The sequence below is a fragment of the Plectropomus leopardus genome, chromosome 3 (assembly GCF_026936395.1).
Source record: "Plectropomus leopardus strain MGB_pleo_1.0 chromosome 3, ASM2693639v1, whole genome shotgun sequence".
In the NCBI taxonomy this organism is placed as follows: domain Eukaryota; kingdom Metazoa; phylum Chordata; class Actinopteri; order Perciformes; family Serranidae; genus Plectropomus; species Plectropomus leopardus.
Window position 1 is genome coordinate 16,530,545 of NC_142178.1, and position 17,138 is coordinate 16,547,682.

Genomic DNA, 17,138 nt, shown 5'->3' on the forward strand with positions numbered 1-17,138 from the left:
CAAATTTGTCAACACACCAAGTATAAGGAGGCATTGCTGCATGTTCTTTGATGACTAGGATGTCAACATGAGAATTGTGTTTGTATTGTAATACCTATTCTGAACTTCTTAAATCTTGCCCTTAGCAACAAATTTAAATAAACTAAAAACTAAAAATACATTTAAGGATTTAAAATCATCAGATGATAAAGTGAATGACTAATTTTTGTGGACCACGCCGTTTCTGAGCTCATACAGTTTTAAACGCCAGCGAAGCTTTTCTTCTTTTTTTTTGTTGCTCAGCAATTTTGTTATGCTGTGCGTTATGTGAATGCAAAAGGCTGTATTTTACAGCACGAACATTTTCAGTAAAGTTATAGTAGTTATAGTTAAAAAAAATAAAACTAATGAAACTAATACTTAAATTAACCAAAACTAAATCATTTTTAAAAATAAAAAAAAACGGAAACAAGTGAAACCACTCTGGAAGAATAAATGAAACTAAACTGAATTGAAAACAAAAATAACAAATAAAATAAAAAATTATGAAAAATACAAAACTATAATAAGAGCCTGTGAGAGGCTAATTTAAGAGTCTGAGACAAACCACAAAAACAACCCATCCATTTCACTGTGGTTTTATTCTTTTTATTGTATTGATGTGAAAGAGAAATCTCTTAATTCATGACTGCACTTTACAGCATTATATTCATATACATATATATTAAAAAAATCCAGTTTTGAACCATTTCCACATGTTACAAAATAAACCCAGATCGAGTGATTATCAATAACGACAATAACATACTTGCACTTAAAGAGGCCATCTGAACAACACTCCTTCCATGGTAACTGCAGGCCATAATAATCATTGAGAATAATACACAAACACCTGCTCCGATTAATTAAATCAATGTGGAAAATACGTGGCAAGCAGCGCTGAATTTTGGCACCTGATTATTCGGTGTGTGGTGGGCATCTCTGGGGGAGGTTGGTGGAACATCTTTTGAAACACATATTGCTGCTGCTTCAAAAAGCAAGGTGTAAAAAAAAAACAAAGCACAATGCAGAAACAATTCAGCTGCAACCCAACATAACACACTAGCCTGGATCTAGGCTACTTTGGCAAACTAAAAGCACCGCCACAAATTACTTGTCACTTTGGGTTCATGGTACAAACATTAGTGAGATGTGGAGAAGTTTAGTCCAGATTTTTTTTTTTCCCTACAATCTGCTTTGCTGCAGCCTGGCACGTCAAGTGCATGTGTTCATGCATTTCAGTGTTTGAGTCCGTGTAGGCAGACGGAGAGGTAGTGTGTATGGTTGAGGAGGCCTCCTCAGTGTGGTGTACTAATGGCCTAGTCACTAGGAATCACAATGTCATGAAATAAAACAACAAACCACAGCCAAACAGTTATAATCATGACGTACAGACAAACAAAACAAAGTCTCGTACCTCTTAAAGATTCAGAAAGAAATAATATGCGGCGGGTCTTACGGCCACAAAGTTGCTACATATGTCTGTCTAAATTTGCCTCCAAACACGTGATGTCTTAAACTGTACAAAACAAACGAAAGAGAAAAAGTGTCTTTTGCGCTCGTCGTGTGTGTGACCTAACAGCATCTTTGTGAGTTGAGGTTTGGTGGGTGGACAGAGGTCAAACGAGGAGGAAGGGGATGAAAGTGAAGGAAGAAGTGAGCTTATATTACAGCGAGATATGGACAATGACACCATGGATTCTGCAATTACTGTAACTGATATTAAGCTTTTTTTAGGGTGTTTTCTGGACCTCTCCTTGGTCCCTTAAAGTAGATAAGATTCTGTATTTGTCACCTGTGAATGAAGTGAATGAAAAAGTCCCCAAGGGCAGTGTGAGAGATCAAACGGGGTGTAAAGAAGGTAAACTAACATATAATGTGGGCAGACCTCTGTCTCAAATAGCTCCTCTGCAATTATCTGAGGGCTCGCCGAGACGGCGGTCTGCCTACATGACATAAAGGGTGCAGGAAGGACTGAGGGGGGTGCTGTCTCTCCGGTCATGATGCCATGTATTGGTGCTGCACCAGTAAGGCAGTGAGCAGCGTGGTGAGTCTGGCTCTGAGACATTCAGTGCAGCGTGTAGGTGTGTCCCAAACAGATCGAGTTATCTGGGATTTTTCCATGGACCCTCTTAGGGATCACGAGCCAGATGGGCTCAGTTAGACACCTTTTACACAATCAATAACAGTCTACTGGTTATGGGTAAATATTACGTCACTGTCAGGTTTTAAAACTGGTTGCTGCAATGTTGTTTTTAAATTCGAGAGTCAATAAGGGCGCATGGTGAAGGTAAGGGCTGCAGTCAATGATTGATATAAAACAGAGATTGCAAATATTCACCTTTGGGAAGCTGAAACCACTGAGTGTTTGGCATTTTTGCTTAAAAACTCACTCAAATAATCATCTTATCAGTGGGGCTGCAATAAACAGTTATTTTCTTGATTAATTAATAAGTTGTTTGTCAATAAAATGTCAGAAAATGGTGAAAAATGTCGATCGGTGTTTCCAATTGCCCTGAGATGATTTCCTCAAATGTGTAAAAGATGTTCAATTTGCTGTCTTAGAGGAGTAGAAAGAAATAATAGTAATTTTCATTCAAGAAGCTGGAATCAGAGAATTACCTTCCCCCTTCTAAAAAATTACTCAAATCAATAAACGCTCTTCAAATTAGTTGGTGATTAATTTAATAGCTAACAACAAATCGATTCATCGTAACAGCTCCAGTTGTCTAAATAGTTACTGTTTCTTTTTCTGTTCTGCAAAAAAATTTGCCATCTTCTGGATCAAGAAGAAATAAACTCATAGCTTACAGGGCAAGTAACAGAAGCTATGTAGGAAACGTGGCGGTCCTAAATGTCCACCTGTCTTTAACTGTCCCTGGCCCTGATCTCATGGAGACGTCTGGTGGAAGTCAGTCTGGTAATGAAACAGCATTTCAGTTCTGAGGAGCGATTGATCCAAACAGTCCAAACACATTCTGAACAGAGCACAAAGGCAAGAAGTGACCGTCTGAAATCTGTCCTGACAAATGCCAGTTCATCTGAGGTGAATATTACATTCTGATTATTGGTGGTATCACGCTACGTGTCGCACCGCTTTCTGCGCACAGATACCGCAGTGCAGATAAGACCCCCCTAATATTTAAGGAATAGTTCACCTTGAAATAAAAACATGAAGTCATCCACAGCTCATCCTCACATCAAGCATGTTTGGACGCACTGTTAAACCTTCTGAGTGACTGAAATTAAAACCGTCTTTGTTTTACAAATCTATAAAGTCAAATTTGCCTTTGTTTCCCTACAAACTCTTTCAAAATACCTGCATGTCAAAACCGTGGCTCTTTAAATCTCTATTAATTGCTTTTTTTGGCCACTTGAGGGCAGCGCAGTAACGGTGTAGACACAACATTGACATATTATCACCTTGTTAAAGTCAAGTAAAGGAAAATTAGGGATTTCTTTCTAAACACATAATAAATGTCAGAAAATACTTGTTGAGTACTGTATTGTACTGCATTGTTGAGTTAGACAGTTTTTCACCACCTTTATGTCCACACTTGAGCCATCCTGAACATAATCTCTCTCTGACTCTATAAAAGTGAAGAATGAGCCGCTGTAAAGCCACAGACTCTCATTAGGAGCTCACTCAGTGGCACAAAGCACACACACACGTCCTCCAAGCAAGCCGTCGCGCAGCTACAGTCTCGTTCAGCAGCTAACAGCAGCTAACACTGGCACAACGCACACACCCAAAGAAGTGAGCGGTAGCTGTCAGCAAGCCGGGCAGCCGATCCGGGCTAAAACAACTTAAAGCAATGATAGTGACGGATATTCTGCTTGTGTTTCTATCATTTATTGACTTTTTTATTCATATATTTATTAGACTGAAAGAGCTAAACAGGCTCACACACGGGGTGTAAATGGAAGAACAAATATTATATAATACAATGCTACATGAACGTTAGTAGTAACTGTAATATAGTCTGAGCTCCCCCAGCATCCCAGAGCAAAAATCAGTTTTGTTTTTTTTTTTATGCTTTTGAATTTTTTTTTTTTAATAATTCGATTTGGCCGGGTGGTTAACACATTATTTTGTGGTGTGACAGACTCATTACACATATTTATTTTTGCTTTATCAGCACTTTAAATTAAGTCATGTTAGCAAACGTTTGCTTATTTACGCATCCTGTGGACAACATAATTATCTGACCATTAGAGAAACGTAAGCTCAATATTTACTCAGTTCAGCCCTCGCTTGGTTTCTACCATCTCCTGAGGGGAATATAAACTTGTAGGTAGCTTACTGTGTCTGTTTGGTGGTGAGCAGGTAGTAGAGAGGGGGGTTTACGAGAGCTTTGACTAAAAAACAGCTTTCTGTGAGACTAAAAGAAAATAGTTTGATGAGGGTAAATAAAAACAGTGAAGTTGTAAAACAGAAACAATGAGCTAAAAGAAACTACAACACTCAGTGGCGCTGACATGTTGAGTGATAATTCTCTGCTGATCACTGTGAGCAACACTTCTCACATTAAGTATAGTTTTCTTTTTTTCCAGTGTTAATATAAAAATATTGATTTGTGCAGCTTTAAAATCCAATATTTGTCTTTTCTTGTATTATTCTGATGTTGATTTTGTTAAAACCTTCAGTAGCAAGCAGAGTGCTTTAGAAAATATCAAGATATTAATTTATCACTTTTGTTATTTTTTTCAAAAATTCACTAGACTCTAAAATGAACTAAGCCTGACTTATATGAACAAGAAAAAGCTACAAAGGTATTTTGTAGTTGCACAATTATTAGTTAAGTCTTGACTGACATGCAAGTGAGCAGATGACCAAACCTTTATTTTGGGGTGAACTATTCCTTTAATGGTGATGCCTGTATTACAGAAATACAACAGCGTAACACACCTCCGAGATCACAGCAAAAGCTGCTATGGCAAAAATGACACAATTTCCCCCTTTCTTTTTTTTTTTTTTAGAATATTCATTCTTACAGAGCGTCCTGTGCAGTATGGTGAGTATTTGTATGGTGCTGAAATAAGTATGGTTACATATATATAAGTACATTATGAGAGTACAAGTGTGGTATGATACAATATGACTGCGAATAAGAAGATACAAACAAGGAGTGAGGTATAAACACAGCCATGTTTTGTCATAGGCCTCAGCTGACTAATGAGGAACAATCACTAGATTCCAAATTTTGCCGCACATGGTAAAAAGTGAGAGTGAAACACGATTTTTCATATCCCTAAAAACCTTTTTGTGAAAATTTATGAGCTACAAATTTGAATTATTCCACTACAAAAGGTTTCTATGCAGAACAAAAGAAATTAAATGTTAATATAACATTTTTTATGTCAGATTTAATTTCAAATAACCACATATTTGGTTACAATAGCAGTACCTTTTACTAGCAGGGGTTAGTTTTCTACATATGTACACACTACCAGCAAGATTATGTATATTTACAAGTGGGTAGCAGCATTTTAGAAACCATGGCTGATTAAAAAAAACACTACTTTGATATTTTAAAAAAGTATGCCTGTTGCACATTTTGGAAGTTTCTTTTGTTTGTAGTTGAAGAAGGCCTGAAAATTACCTCATAATTGTTTTTGCCAAATAGAATTGATGCGATTGAGGCCAGCTGAGCGCTATCAGTTCTCGAAGAAAGCTGTTTAAAACGAGAAAGGGGCAGCAAGAGACAATGAAAGATGGAATGGAAAACTTTGTAAACGGTGAAATGGTTAGACCACAGAAAACAAAGAGGGACCAAAAAAAAAAGGGGAGACTGCACGTGTGTGTCTGCTCGACTCCCTGCAGTGAAAATGTGTGAGTCTGTGTGTGTGTGTGTGTGTGTGTGTGTGTGGGTGTGGGTGTGGGTGTGGGTGAGAAGGAGACTAAAGAACATTTTTTTTCTTGTGTGTGCACCACTGACATGTAACAGTGACTGTGCGCTGACCAAAACAAAATCAAACCACAACTATGACAGTGTGTGTGTGTGTGTGTGTGTGTGTGTGTGTGTGTGTGTGTGTGTGTGTGTGTGTGTGTGTGTGTGTGTGTGTTCTGTGATGGAATGAGAGTGTCTTTGAGTGTGTGACGTTAAGGTGCAGTGGTGCACACGGACCAGCAGGCAGGGCTGAGTGGCTCTAGAGGGCGGTGAGGCGGCCGGTGAGCGCCGCCTGGAGCTCAGAGGGGAGGAAGACTCCCAGCTCTGTGATGATGCCTCCTGTGATGAGCTGGTGAGGGGTCACGTCGAACGCCGGGTTCCACACCTCGATACCTGCAGCAAACAGCAAGGAATGAGTGACGTAGTACAAAAAAACAAGATCAGGTGCTCCTAAACTTTTTTGTCTGTCGTACCCTCACAGGCTGACAGACGAGCTCGAGTTCCCCTTCATCAACACCGCCATTTATTTCAACCATTTAAAAAATACTCAAAAACTGCAGAAAAGAGCGTGTTTGAGGTGCTCTTTGGGATGGGATTCAAAAATTTGTAGAGAAAAACAAGAAAAACTCCAAGGCATTCTCTTCAAATAATTAAAATGCCTTTAATATCATGGCATGGTAATGTAATATCACCATGCCGTGATATTAAAGGCATTTTAATTGTCTGAAGAGAGTGCCTTGGATTTTTTCCTTGTTTTTCACTACCATTTATAAATACTATTTGATATCTAGTTAAAACCTCTCACCCATTACTTTAAGATATTTCACCGATAGTTTTTTAATCCAAAGATTTCAACTACTTAACTGTTACTTTTAGCTCATTATTTAAGTTGCTAATTCTAGGGATGCACTTATTGGATTTTTTACCAATAACTGACATGCCTATATATAACAACTCATTTGTTGGATAACCGATACTAAGGCAGAATTTACACCATATTATGATGGCCCACCAGCAGATTGATGCTTTTCAATGTACGCAATATTTGTTCATTGGGCAAAATATGAAAAATACTTCGATTTAGGGTTAATGTTTTGTATGTTTACTTTGTCAATAAAAAAAATGTTTGTGATATTGTCAGAAATCACCATACTGGCTGATTTTGATATTTCATTTTAAAAGCGAATATCTGCTGATACCGATAGCGTGTTAATATTAGTGTGCATCCCTCGTTAATTCATTACTTGAAACTATATCAGTTGTTTTTTTTAAGTATTTTAAATTCTTGGCTTAAAGTAACAGTTACTTTGCATTCACTATTTTAACCATTACCTGTTTTTTTTAGCTCCTATCTTCCCTGCATCTCGAACAACAGTGCTGTCTGCTTGAAGCTGCGTCACTATTACACTGTGCAACAGTTATTGGCAGGCAGGTATCATCATGGATGTTCATGTTGTTGTTTTGAGTTTGCTTGGCATAGATCTACAGCTCATAGCAGCGGAGGCTATTGAAACATCACAGTGAAATGTTTCTGAATGACGACAAAGCCCATATGACATCACCCGCTTGGAGGCGGTCAGTCATGCTATGACCGAACTCTGGTCCATCTTGAGCATGACTCGGCACATTTAACTGCATGAAAATGCAACGAAAAAAAACAAAACAACAAAAAACACAGCATGCTCCGACTCTCTGCAGCCAAAAATGCAGATGAAAAACTTTTCACTCACTACTTTCAGACTTCATTTCTCTTGACTGAATCTTTAAATACAGGTCACTTATATATAATTTAATTTAAAAAACTCAGATGTAAATGTTGCATTTGTTGGGGACATTTTCAGCCAATGATGAATGCCCATTTGGATCTCAAATGATTATTTACAGCAGCAGAAAGGTGTATATGGGATTGACACTAAATAACATACAGCGCCTTTGTTGATGTTACTGAAGGAACTTGTCCCACAGTGCAACTATGTGTCTTATTAATGTGATTTTAATCGTTTTTGGACAACTGTGGAGCTCTGTGGCTCAGAGGAATATTAGGCTTCAGCTACAAAAGGCAATACTGGTTAGTGCAGTGACTTCATTGCTGATCATTTAATAGAATTTGTCGACTGTGAGACAAATACAAAAAAATGATGGGCATGTAATAAAAGATAATTAGCTATATAAAATGCCATTTATGAGAAGGACCTCAGAAGTGTGTGAAAGCAAAGTTAAAGAAAGAATAATGTAATGTGCGAGCACACATCCTCCTCTCCGGGGGCCTGTGTGCTCATTAAATGTGTGCTTTAATTACTGTGATGTCACCGAGCACCTCTCTGCTCTGGCAACGTAATTAGAGATCAAATGACTCAATTCAGGGCTAATAAACTCACCTAAAACACACTTCCAATGTCCGCCCCTATGAGCTCATGGACTTTGATGCACAGGTCTGTGAGGACTCTGGGCTGCCACACTGAATCTGTTTAGCGTTTGAGGGCTTTTTATAAACCACTTTCTAGAAAAACTTTGTGAGTCTGCAGTCCTGCAGACTTTCTTGGATGGCCAGGGACACCCTGGTGGTGCAGTGATACTTGGCCTGTGGGCCAGATTAGGGTGGAGGGTTAGGGTAGGGGTCTGCAAATACCAAAAGGCATCTGGAAGGCTCGGACTCAGGTTATCTTCTCTACGTCACCTCACTACCGTATACAAGACATTCAGAGAGGTGTACAAATCAAAAAGGTTGAGGAAAAAAAGTAAAATAGAAAACTTGATCAAACAAAACAATATAGAGGGAAAAATAAGTAAAATGTGAAAATAATTATTAAGAAAGGTTAACACTGCTTAAGAAATGAAAATGTCAGTCCTAATGACATACGTCAGTTATTTGACTCCCTCTAGTGGCCAATGTAGGGTGCAGGGTTAAGGTTATAGCCCTTCTTCACCACAATTAGCACATTCACATGGTTTGTCTGTGGTCCTTCACTATTGCCAGAAGAACAGACCTGTGAACACAGCTCTGCAGCAGACGAGTATGCCTTTCCGTGTCTATTTTTTTTTTTTTTTTTGGTGCATTACAATCGATGTCAGGGACAGGCCAGAACAAAGGTTAGTAAACAAAAGAAAGTAACATGGATGTCAGTGAAAATGTTACTGTGGTTTAATCTGTTTGTATATCTCTGATTTATTCAGTCTAACTTTAAACTCAGCACAGACTTATTTGGATCAACGTCTGAGCTCTTTTTTGCAAAGACAGACGGTATTTTCTGGTGGTGCTTCATTGCATCACACTGGTAAAGGGGCTAAAATTAGCCTGTACACCCGTGAGCTGCGTTTCCATCAATGCCAAAAGCCATAATTACCTGTGATTACTGCAGATACATTTGAATTGGGTGTGAATGCCCATTATATAATCTTCCATTGCGCAGGGTTCTTTGTGCAGTGAAAAAGAGGCTTCGGATCCAGGGAAAATGGACCTGGCCCCTGGCCCTTTAAGTTAATAGTTAGTTAGTTTAAGTAAGTTGCGTATTCTTGGTATCAGGGTTTAAGGAGCTAATAAATAATGCAACATCTGTAGTTTGATGCTGGCCTGGGACCTTTTGTTGTATATTTTTTTCCCATTTCTGAGCCCCCTCATTTTAGGTCATCTCTCTCCTGTCACTGCCAAATAAAGGCATCAAAAAATTCCCCCAAAAACAAACCAACAATAGAAATGTTGGCAGGGAAAATCCAAAAATCTCCCAAAACTCTTGACAGAGCTCTGAAGAACAAGTTTACAAGCAGACGGCAGCAAGAACTTCGTGAAATCGGAGCCCATTACAAGGTTCCCACACATCTTTATGGCCAAAATTTAAAAACTTTTCCATTACTTTTCAAGGATCCATAAAAACTTTTTTTTGGCCCAACTTGCCTGGGGTTTTTCGGACGTATCAAATACTATTCAAACATAATGACAGCACACACGAAGTGCAAAATTGTACGTGATGGTAAGCAAAACATCACACATCGACACATATAAGAGCTACGTTACATTTACAGCTACAGAAAATAAATTTGCTATTATGTGACATTAGGTGGAGGGTTAATCATTGAAGATTACTGTAACAATTTTTATCACACACAATATAATACTGTGATTTTTCCAAAAAAAATCAGTGATTTTACCTGATTCCGTGACTTTTCCATGACTGTGGGAACCCTACTATTATTTTAGTGGCCACAACAAAGCCTTTGTACAGGTAACGTGATCTAACAAAGTTTGCTTCCCTTCCTCATACAGCATTCGGAGCCCTTGCACCCTCTTTAACTCTGGTACTTATACTGCATGTGACGTCAATTAAAGTCTGTGAGGGTTCAGTGCTTAGGGCTTAGGGCGGACATTGGAACTGGGCCACGCTCATCCATCTCTCCAAAGCCTGACTGTTTAACCATCGCTCTCAATCCTCTGCTGAGCTCCAAGTTTGACATTTTACACATTTTAAAACATTTGTGACGACTCCCCTGCATACAAAAACCACCAACATCCCACATGTCTTACCCGGGGCAGCAATGGGAACACCGTTTATACTGGTGAGTTCCTCAGGGGGGCGCACTTCGATGATGATGTCCCTGCCGCTCTCCAGGCTCAAGTCGCATGACGTGCTGGGTGCAGCCACATAGAAGGGAATCCCATGGTGCTTTGCAGCAATGGCCAGCTGGTATGTGCCCACCTTGTTGGCTGTGTCACCGTTGGCGACCACCCTGTCTGCACCCACCACTACAGCTAATAGAGCGAGAGCAGGATGGGAGTTAGAGTGGAGAAAAGAGTTTGAATAAAGCAAAAATAGACGTGACGCTACGCAAACACACACCTGTGATGTCCATTTCTCTCATGGTGAGGGCCGCCATGCTGTCTGTGATGAGCGTAGCAGGGATTCCCTCTGCTACCGCCTCATACGCCGTCAGTCTGGACCCCTGGTTGTACGGCCTCGTCTCTGTGCAGTACACACGCTTCAGCCTGCCCAACCCGTGCAGGCTTCGCACCACGCCTACACACAAACACGAGTCATTATAACACTAACAGTGCCATAAATATTTTAACAATCTTCTCTCATTCACACCCACGGCTCCAATCTTACCGAGCGCGGTCCCGTATCCAGCTGTGGCCAGCGAGCCGGTGTTGCAGTGTGTGAGGATGGTCACAGAGTCCCTAGGAACGCCAGACAGGATGTGCTGGGCGCCATAGTTACCGATCTTCCTGTTGTCATTGACGTCACGCTCCAGCATGTCTTCGATCCAGGCAATTACACTGCAGGAGGGGGGCAACAAGAGGTGGGAATTGAGAAGAGGCTCCGTCTGCCACTGAGGACTTAATGTGTCCATCAACTCTGCAGTTACAATGTGCCTGCATGTTTCTGTGTGTCCCGACTTCAGTTTCTCTATTCCTGCGATCCATTATCTGTTCTTAACGTTACACTTTTACCAGTTCTTTTACTGTAGCCGTTTTTCCTCATGTCCTCGTCTTTCGTACACTCACAGTATAAATTTGTTACATAACTGCAGCCACTTTTCTTATGTTTCATTAAATGTACACAACATTATTTTTGGTGACCGGCCTACAGTTCACAGGTTTCAAAACTCATGTGTCCATGCTAGGTGATTTACCCCACTGATCCTCCAGTATCACCCTTTAGGACCATCTATGCTCTGCTTTATTACCTGTATTTATGAAAACTGTGTCTTCTTTCTTCAAAAGTGCTCTATAAATAAAATGTATTATTATTGTTGTATTATTTAATAATAGTTTCATAAGCCCTTTTTGCACAGAAACTGCACTACAGGGTCATTACAATGTCCTTTCTTTCCACTGTCTTAATGTTTTTACAAAGAACCAAATAACGGCAGCATCAAGCCACTGCAATGTGTGACTTAAAACAGCATGCCGGCACTGCAGAAGCAAAAGAGTCGTGACGTTTACCACAACAATGCCTGCCTCTAATGTGATATATAAAATACATGTCGGCAGCTATCAATAAACAATAACGATGGCATAACATGACACAATCATTTACCGTCTCTTTTAAATGGCGGCTGATCGCGGCCTCCGCTCAGCAGTGTAAAGGGCCTAGTGTATAACTTGTAATTTCACAATATACCAGTATTGACAATATATGTGATATTTAAAAAATAAAAAGATATAATTTAAATAATATCCATAGGAAAATATTGTGTAAATAATGCAGCATCTCCTAAATAATTTCCGTTTCTTTCCGTTTTAGTTTTGTCTCCTTCTCCCAACACCATCTGGTCTCCTTTTCTTTATCTGTTAAGTGTAATTGCTCTTCCAATACAAAATGTATTGGTTACAGACTCTTTCTCCCAGCGTTTCCCACACATTCATTTATTTGTGGTGACCGACTACGATCTAAACATCCGCCACCACGTACTGATTTTATATTGTTGGAGCTGGACCAATCATTGTGGAGCATTATTGGAATTTATATTCTGTTTGGTTATTAATTGCAACACTTGCGAGAGCGGAGCATACTCTGGGCACAGACTGAGCAGCAGAGCAACACTGAAACACTGTTGACTGGTGCTGGGTCTAAAAGTCTGTCTGCAGCAGCTGCTCCCCTCATACATCGCTGTGACCTTAACAGCGTTTACCGGATTGACAGATCAGTTATTCATCCCGCAACTCAAACTTCACAAACTGCTGCCGGGGGAAAAAATAACTCAAAGAGTTCTGACGGCGCTGCGGACCCAGGAAAAAAAGTCCGAATTTAGAGAGGGGACAGAGAACGTTAAAAAAGTGACACACAAGATTTAGAAAAACAAAACAACAACAAAAAACCCATCAGCTACCACAACACATATATTGTAATTGTGTTGAAACACTGTCCACCTCCCTACACTTGTGTTTTAAGTGAAATATATTTGCCAAAAAAGAGACAAAATGCATAATAAAAAAAAGCATGCAATGAAATTGAATGATTAATTTTTGTTTTTCAGAATTTTACATATCTTGTGATAATATTGTTATTGTGAACTATTTTGGTCAAGATAATTATATAGTGGAAATCTGATATTGTGCCAGCCCAGAGTGAAACATAACTAACTCAGAACAATTAACATGACCCATACACTCCAGTGTGATTTGTAGCTACACAGATTCATTACCCAGCAGCATGTTGACAGCTTATGACAGGAGGAAAGGGAGTTCAGAGTAATTTTAATTATCCTAAACAAAAAAAGCATCAATCTAACTTTTTATTTGGGATACAGATCCTGATCCCTCAACTCAAAGAATCTTACCGATACTGATTCCTGCTCCAACACCGGTGTTTTCCTTTTCTCAAATTCAAAATCTGTATACCTCTCTGCATTGAACGTATGTGAATTATTGTGTAATCTAAAATAAGCATGTTGGGGATTGTTATTGCCTGCTGAACGACTGTAACTAGCAGAAAGTCTGACTTTTAAAATGACATTGGCACAGAAACTGTATCAAATGATGATTGCAAACATCTGATCGATAGCTGACCTTCTTAACAAGGTCATTATTCAAGCCAATATTGATCCAACCTACTGGATCAGCACATCTCTACCCAAAATTTGGTGTATTGTCCCCAACATGACAGCCTCTATGCACCTGGATGCTATTTTTCCATCAACACTTGCATCTCTCATAACCACATTTCCTGCAGCTCTAAACTACAGTCCTGTTGTGTGAATTAATACTGTAAAAATAACACCACTACAGCAACTCTGTATCACACTTTAAATGTATTTGTAATGACATGTATGGTATCACAATTTTGACCTTTTATGTGATCTGATAACTTTTACTGCTTTTTTAAAAAAAGACACCTGCAGCTGGTGTTGAACGAGGAGGGACTACAGCAGATCATTTAGATCATTTCTCCTAACAGTTTAGATTTCACTGATATGACGGAGCAGGAGATCCATATGCTCACTGTTTGCTGAAGGAGTATCATCTTAAAAGGTGTCCTGTGGACTTCTCTTTCCGTTTACATTCACTTAAACTCACTGTAGGTATGCTTGAGGCTATACTAATGTTTTTCCAGCACAAATGTGTGATCTTCCTCATAAAACACTTGCAAAGCCGTTTTTTATTTGTTTGAAGCCAGCATTGTTTACATCCTTGTTTACTTGCTAACAGTCTTCATTTTCCATGCTCAACTGCCATCAGGACATCAGAGGAATAGTGTGAGATCATTTGGAGGATTGTGTATCCCGTCACCCGCTTGTAGGGGGATCATTATGCTCAAGAAAAATGAAAACAAGGACCCACTTTCGTGATCAATAACTCCACAGGGCACCTTTAACTAAGTTATTATTAAAAGCTAAATTAGACTGCTGTGCACACAGGCGAGCAAAGCAAAAGTCCAGATTACTTTCAAGATTTTGTTCACAGTCGATTAGCAGGATGAAGACAAATGGAGAAGTATGGTGGATAAAAACAAATCATGTATTTGGCTCTGAATAGGTTTTTTTTTTAATCCCTTTTGAACTGTGCCATGAATTACAAATTAGATATGTCAAATTAAAACATAATTTTACAAGTCAAGATATTAACAATCTTTTCATTGCACCATTTATTTTTGTGTGAAACTGCTCAGTGAAAAACATAATTTCACATGATGCACGTCACCTATACCAGGTAGCTAGCTAGCTAGGTTACTTAGCTGTGTTCATGCACAAATGTACGTTAAGTTACTTTATGTGTTTTATCAAGCGATACCTCGTCTTTTTATCAGCTGGGAAGCAAGGGAATGAGCAAGAGCCATTGCTTGTGTGAGTGAACTTTCATTTAACTGTATACCCTAGTTATATGTCACAACAGAGGCAGAAGCTGCTGTGTTAAATGTCACGCCTTGATTGTTTCCGCAACACCGGCATGCTGTCTGCAAAATGATGCTGCCCTCGTTTGGTTCAGAGGAGGAATAAAGAAAAGACTTAGTTGCGGCCCTATAGCGTGATCTCTTTGTAAAAGGGCTACTTTAAAATCCCATGAGAAAGCGGTCTGTGAGTGCTGTTTTAAAACGGAGTTGAAAAAACGAAGTAAACCCATCCTTTAATCAGCATTTTAGCGAATCAAAAGACCATAAAACAACTGACAAACAATGAACATATGTGGCTGTATGATGGGTAATCGGAGGCCTGTACCTGCCTCTAACAGGCTCACCTTTCTCTGAGCTGCTCCGAGTTCTTCTCCATGCTCTCGTTCTCAGCAAACTCCATCAGCTCGCGGGCGGCCCGGCCCATGTTGACGGCGGTGGGCCTAGCTGAAGTCAGGTGACACAGAGACTCCCTGATGAAGGTCACAGGGTCATCACCGCCGGCACCTGCCCGCAACTCTACCGCCAGGCTGAGGCAGCCCACGATGGCGATGGCCGGGGCACCCCGCACCTGGAGGAGGAAGAGGAGGAAAATCAGCATCACATGGTGGCCCTCATCTTTGGTTCCTATGCCAACTTCTAACAGCTGTCTCCCAGTCTTCATAAGGATTATTAATCGGTTTCCACCACAACATTGTAAATGTGCGACCAGTGAGCCAAAAGTTGTCACAGCAGCGTTGACTGAAATGATATCATCAGATATATATCTGTCTTTTGTCCCTCTACCATTAGACTCCATTATCATCATGACATCACCCTCTGCTTATGGTACATTCCTTCACTCTGACACACACACACTGAGGATCAAACATGAAGCTGCTCTGTGTGTGTGTGTGTGTGTGTGTGTAACTGGGAAGACAAAAGAGTGAATATCTGCTCAGCCTTACAAGCCAACATCTGTAAATGTCCCCAGCTGTTACAAAACTTGATCAACATGCAAACTATGTGAACACCTCTGCATGTCAGGGCTTCAGGTATGGAGGCAGAAATGAGCAGGAGGTGTCACTGAGTGCAGCGCGAGACCCAAACGCGAACAAAAACCCTGGCAAAGGTCATTAATAATTCATCAATAATCTCTCCCAAAGAAAGAGGAGGAGGGGGTGCATATTTCATGGGTGGGTGCAGATGCCTAGTTAGTCGCGCTTGCACATGATAATGTAAAAACTATATATAAAGGGTGGTCGTTAATAAGGGGGGAGGGATGGCGGGTGCTGCAGGTGCATCCAAAACAAAAATACAGGCCGACAGCGGGAGCACGGCGCCGAGCATATGGCAACACATGCGTGCAGCGGTGGGAGCACAAAAGACCCGAGCAAAAAGACAAAAACATGCACGACGGGAATAAATGCACAAGCAGCGGGCATGCAGGGAAGTAGCAGAGTAAGGAGGGGTGGAGAGAGAAAGAAAGGAGCCCCTCCGTACCTTCATGGACTTGATGGCCTCGTAAGCGTCCTGCACGGAACGGATCTCATCGTAAGCGGTCTGGTGTGGCAGCAGCAGCTGGTTGAGGATCTGCAGAGACCCGGCCCGGTAGCGGATCGCTTCCAGCGTCATGACCGAACAACGAGGCGGGATTGTGAGGAGAAATCTTACGGATGGACCGGTTGCGGGCGGGTGCGCGCACACGCACTCACACACACTCTCTGTCTCACACACACACTCACACACACACACTCACACTCACACTCACACTTTCACACACACTCTCTCTGAGCGGAGACACGTTGAAGTGACCGCGGCCTGGCTGTCGGCAGTCCCGGGAGCCGTCGCAAAGAGGAGAAGTGCAGCAGGAGGAGGAGGAGGAGGTGAAGGAGGGACGGTGTAAAGTGAGGAGAAGATCTGCTGAGCTGCACGGGAGGACAGACGGGGAGAGGAGTAAGAGCAGGGCTGGAAACCTTCACACACTGACAGACAAGCAGACACGGAACCACGTGTTCAGCCGAGCAGGAAGCCCTCGCCTCTGTGTCCACGCCCACCAAAGTCTCGCGGGTTGTCCAATTTTTTCCAAGACTCCTCTTTTCTGTTCCTGCGCACCATCCCCCTCTCATCTTTTCCCCCTTTGTCAGGGGAAATTTCACATTCAAACACGTTATTAGCATAACACCAAAGCCCCAAGCTTCTCCCCAACAACAGCGAGCATTGTCTGAACAAGGACTATTTTTGTCTCAGATTTTATGGTTTCAGCCCCTCTGTTTTGGTGGCTTTACTTCCTCCCATACTTCTGTAATAAATAGTTGGCTTATTAACTATTACAAAGCCGGCCAATATTTTTTCCTTTGAAATAGATTTGAAACCCTCAATGAGGAAAAGTACTGAAGTGAAAACCCATCCCTTTGTCACAAAGTAG

The 17,138-nt window shown here is 40.8% G+C and overlaps 1 protein-coding gene across 1 annotated transcript; it reads right to left on the bottom strand.

The window, feature by feature from the left end:
• Positions 1 to 601: 601 nt before the first annotated feature.
• On the bottom strand, positions 602 to 16,943 carry mri1 (methylthioribose-1-phosphate isomerase 1). Its single transcript, XM_042484661.2, has 6 exons — positions 16,214 to 16,943; positions 15,079 to 15,302; positions 11,009 to 11,178; positions 10,742 to 10,918; positions 10,429 to 10,653; positions 602 to 6,302 (listed from the first exon to the last, which is right to left on the bottom strand). The coding sequence occupies exons 1-6, from the start codon at positions 16,343 to 16,345 to the stop codon at positions 6,169 to 6,171; spliced, it is 1,062 nt and encodes a 353-aa protein (XP_042340595.1). The 5' UTR covers positions 16,346 to 16,943; the 3' UTR covers positions 602 to 6,168.
• Between the last annotated feature and the right edge of the window lie 195 nt (positions 16,944 to 17,138).

Bases quoted from the DNA above. Each gene is read 5' to 3' on its own strand.
- mri1 (XM_042484661.2), bottom strand. From the start codon at position 16,345: ATGACGCTGGAAGCGATCCGCTACCGGGCCGGGTCTCTGCAGATCCTC. The intron at 15,303-16,213 runs GTACGGAGGGGC...TTCCTCCTCCAG, and splicing joins AGGCCATCAAGTCCATGAAG to GTGCGGGGTGCCCCGGCCAT. The intron at 10,919-11,008 runs GTAAGATTGGAG...GTTTGTGTGTAG, and splicing joins TGGATACGGGACCGCGCTCG to GCGTGGTGCGAAGCCTGCAC.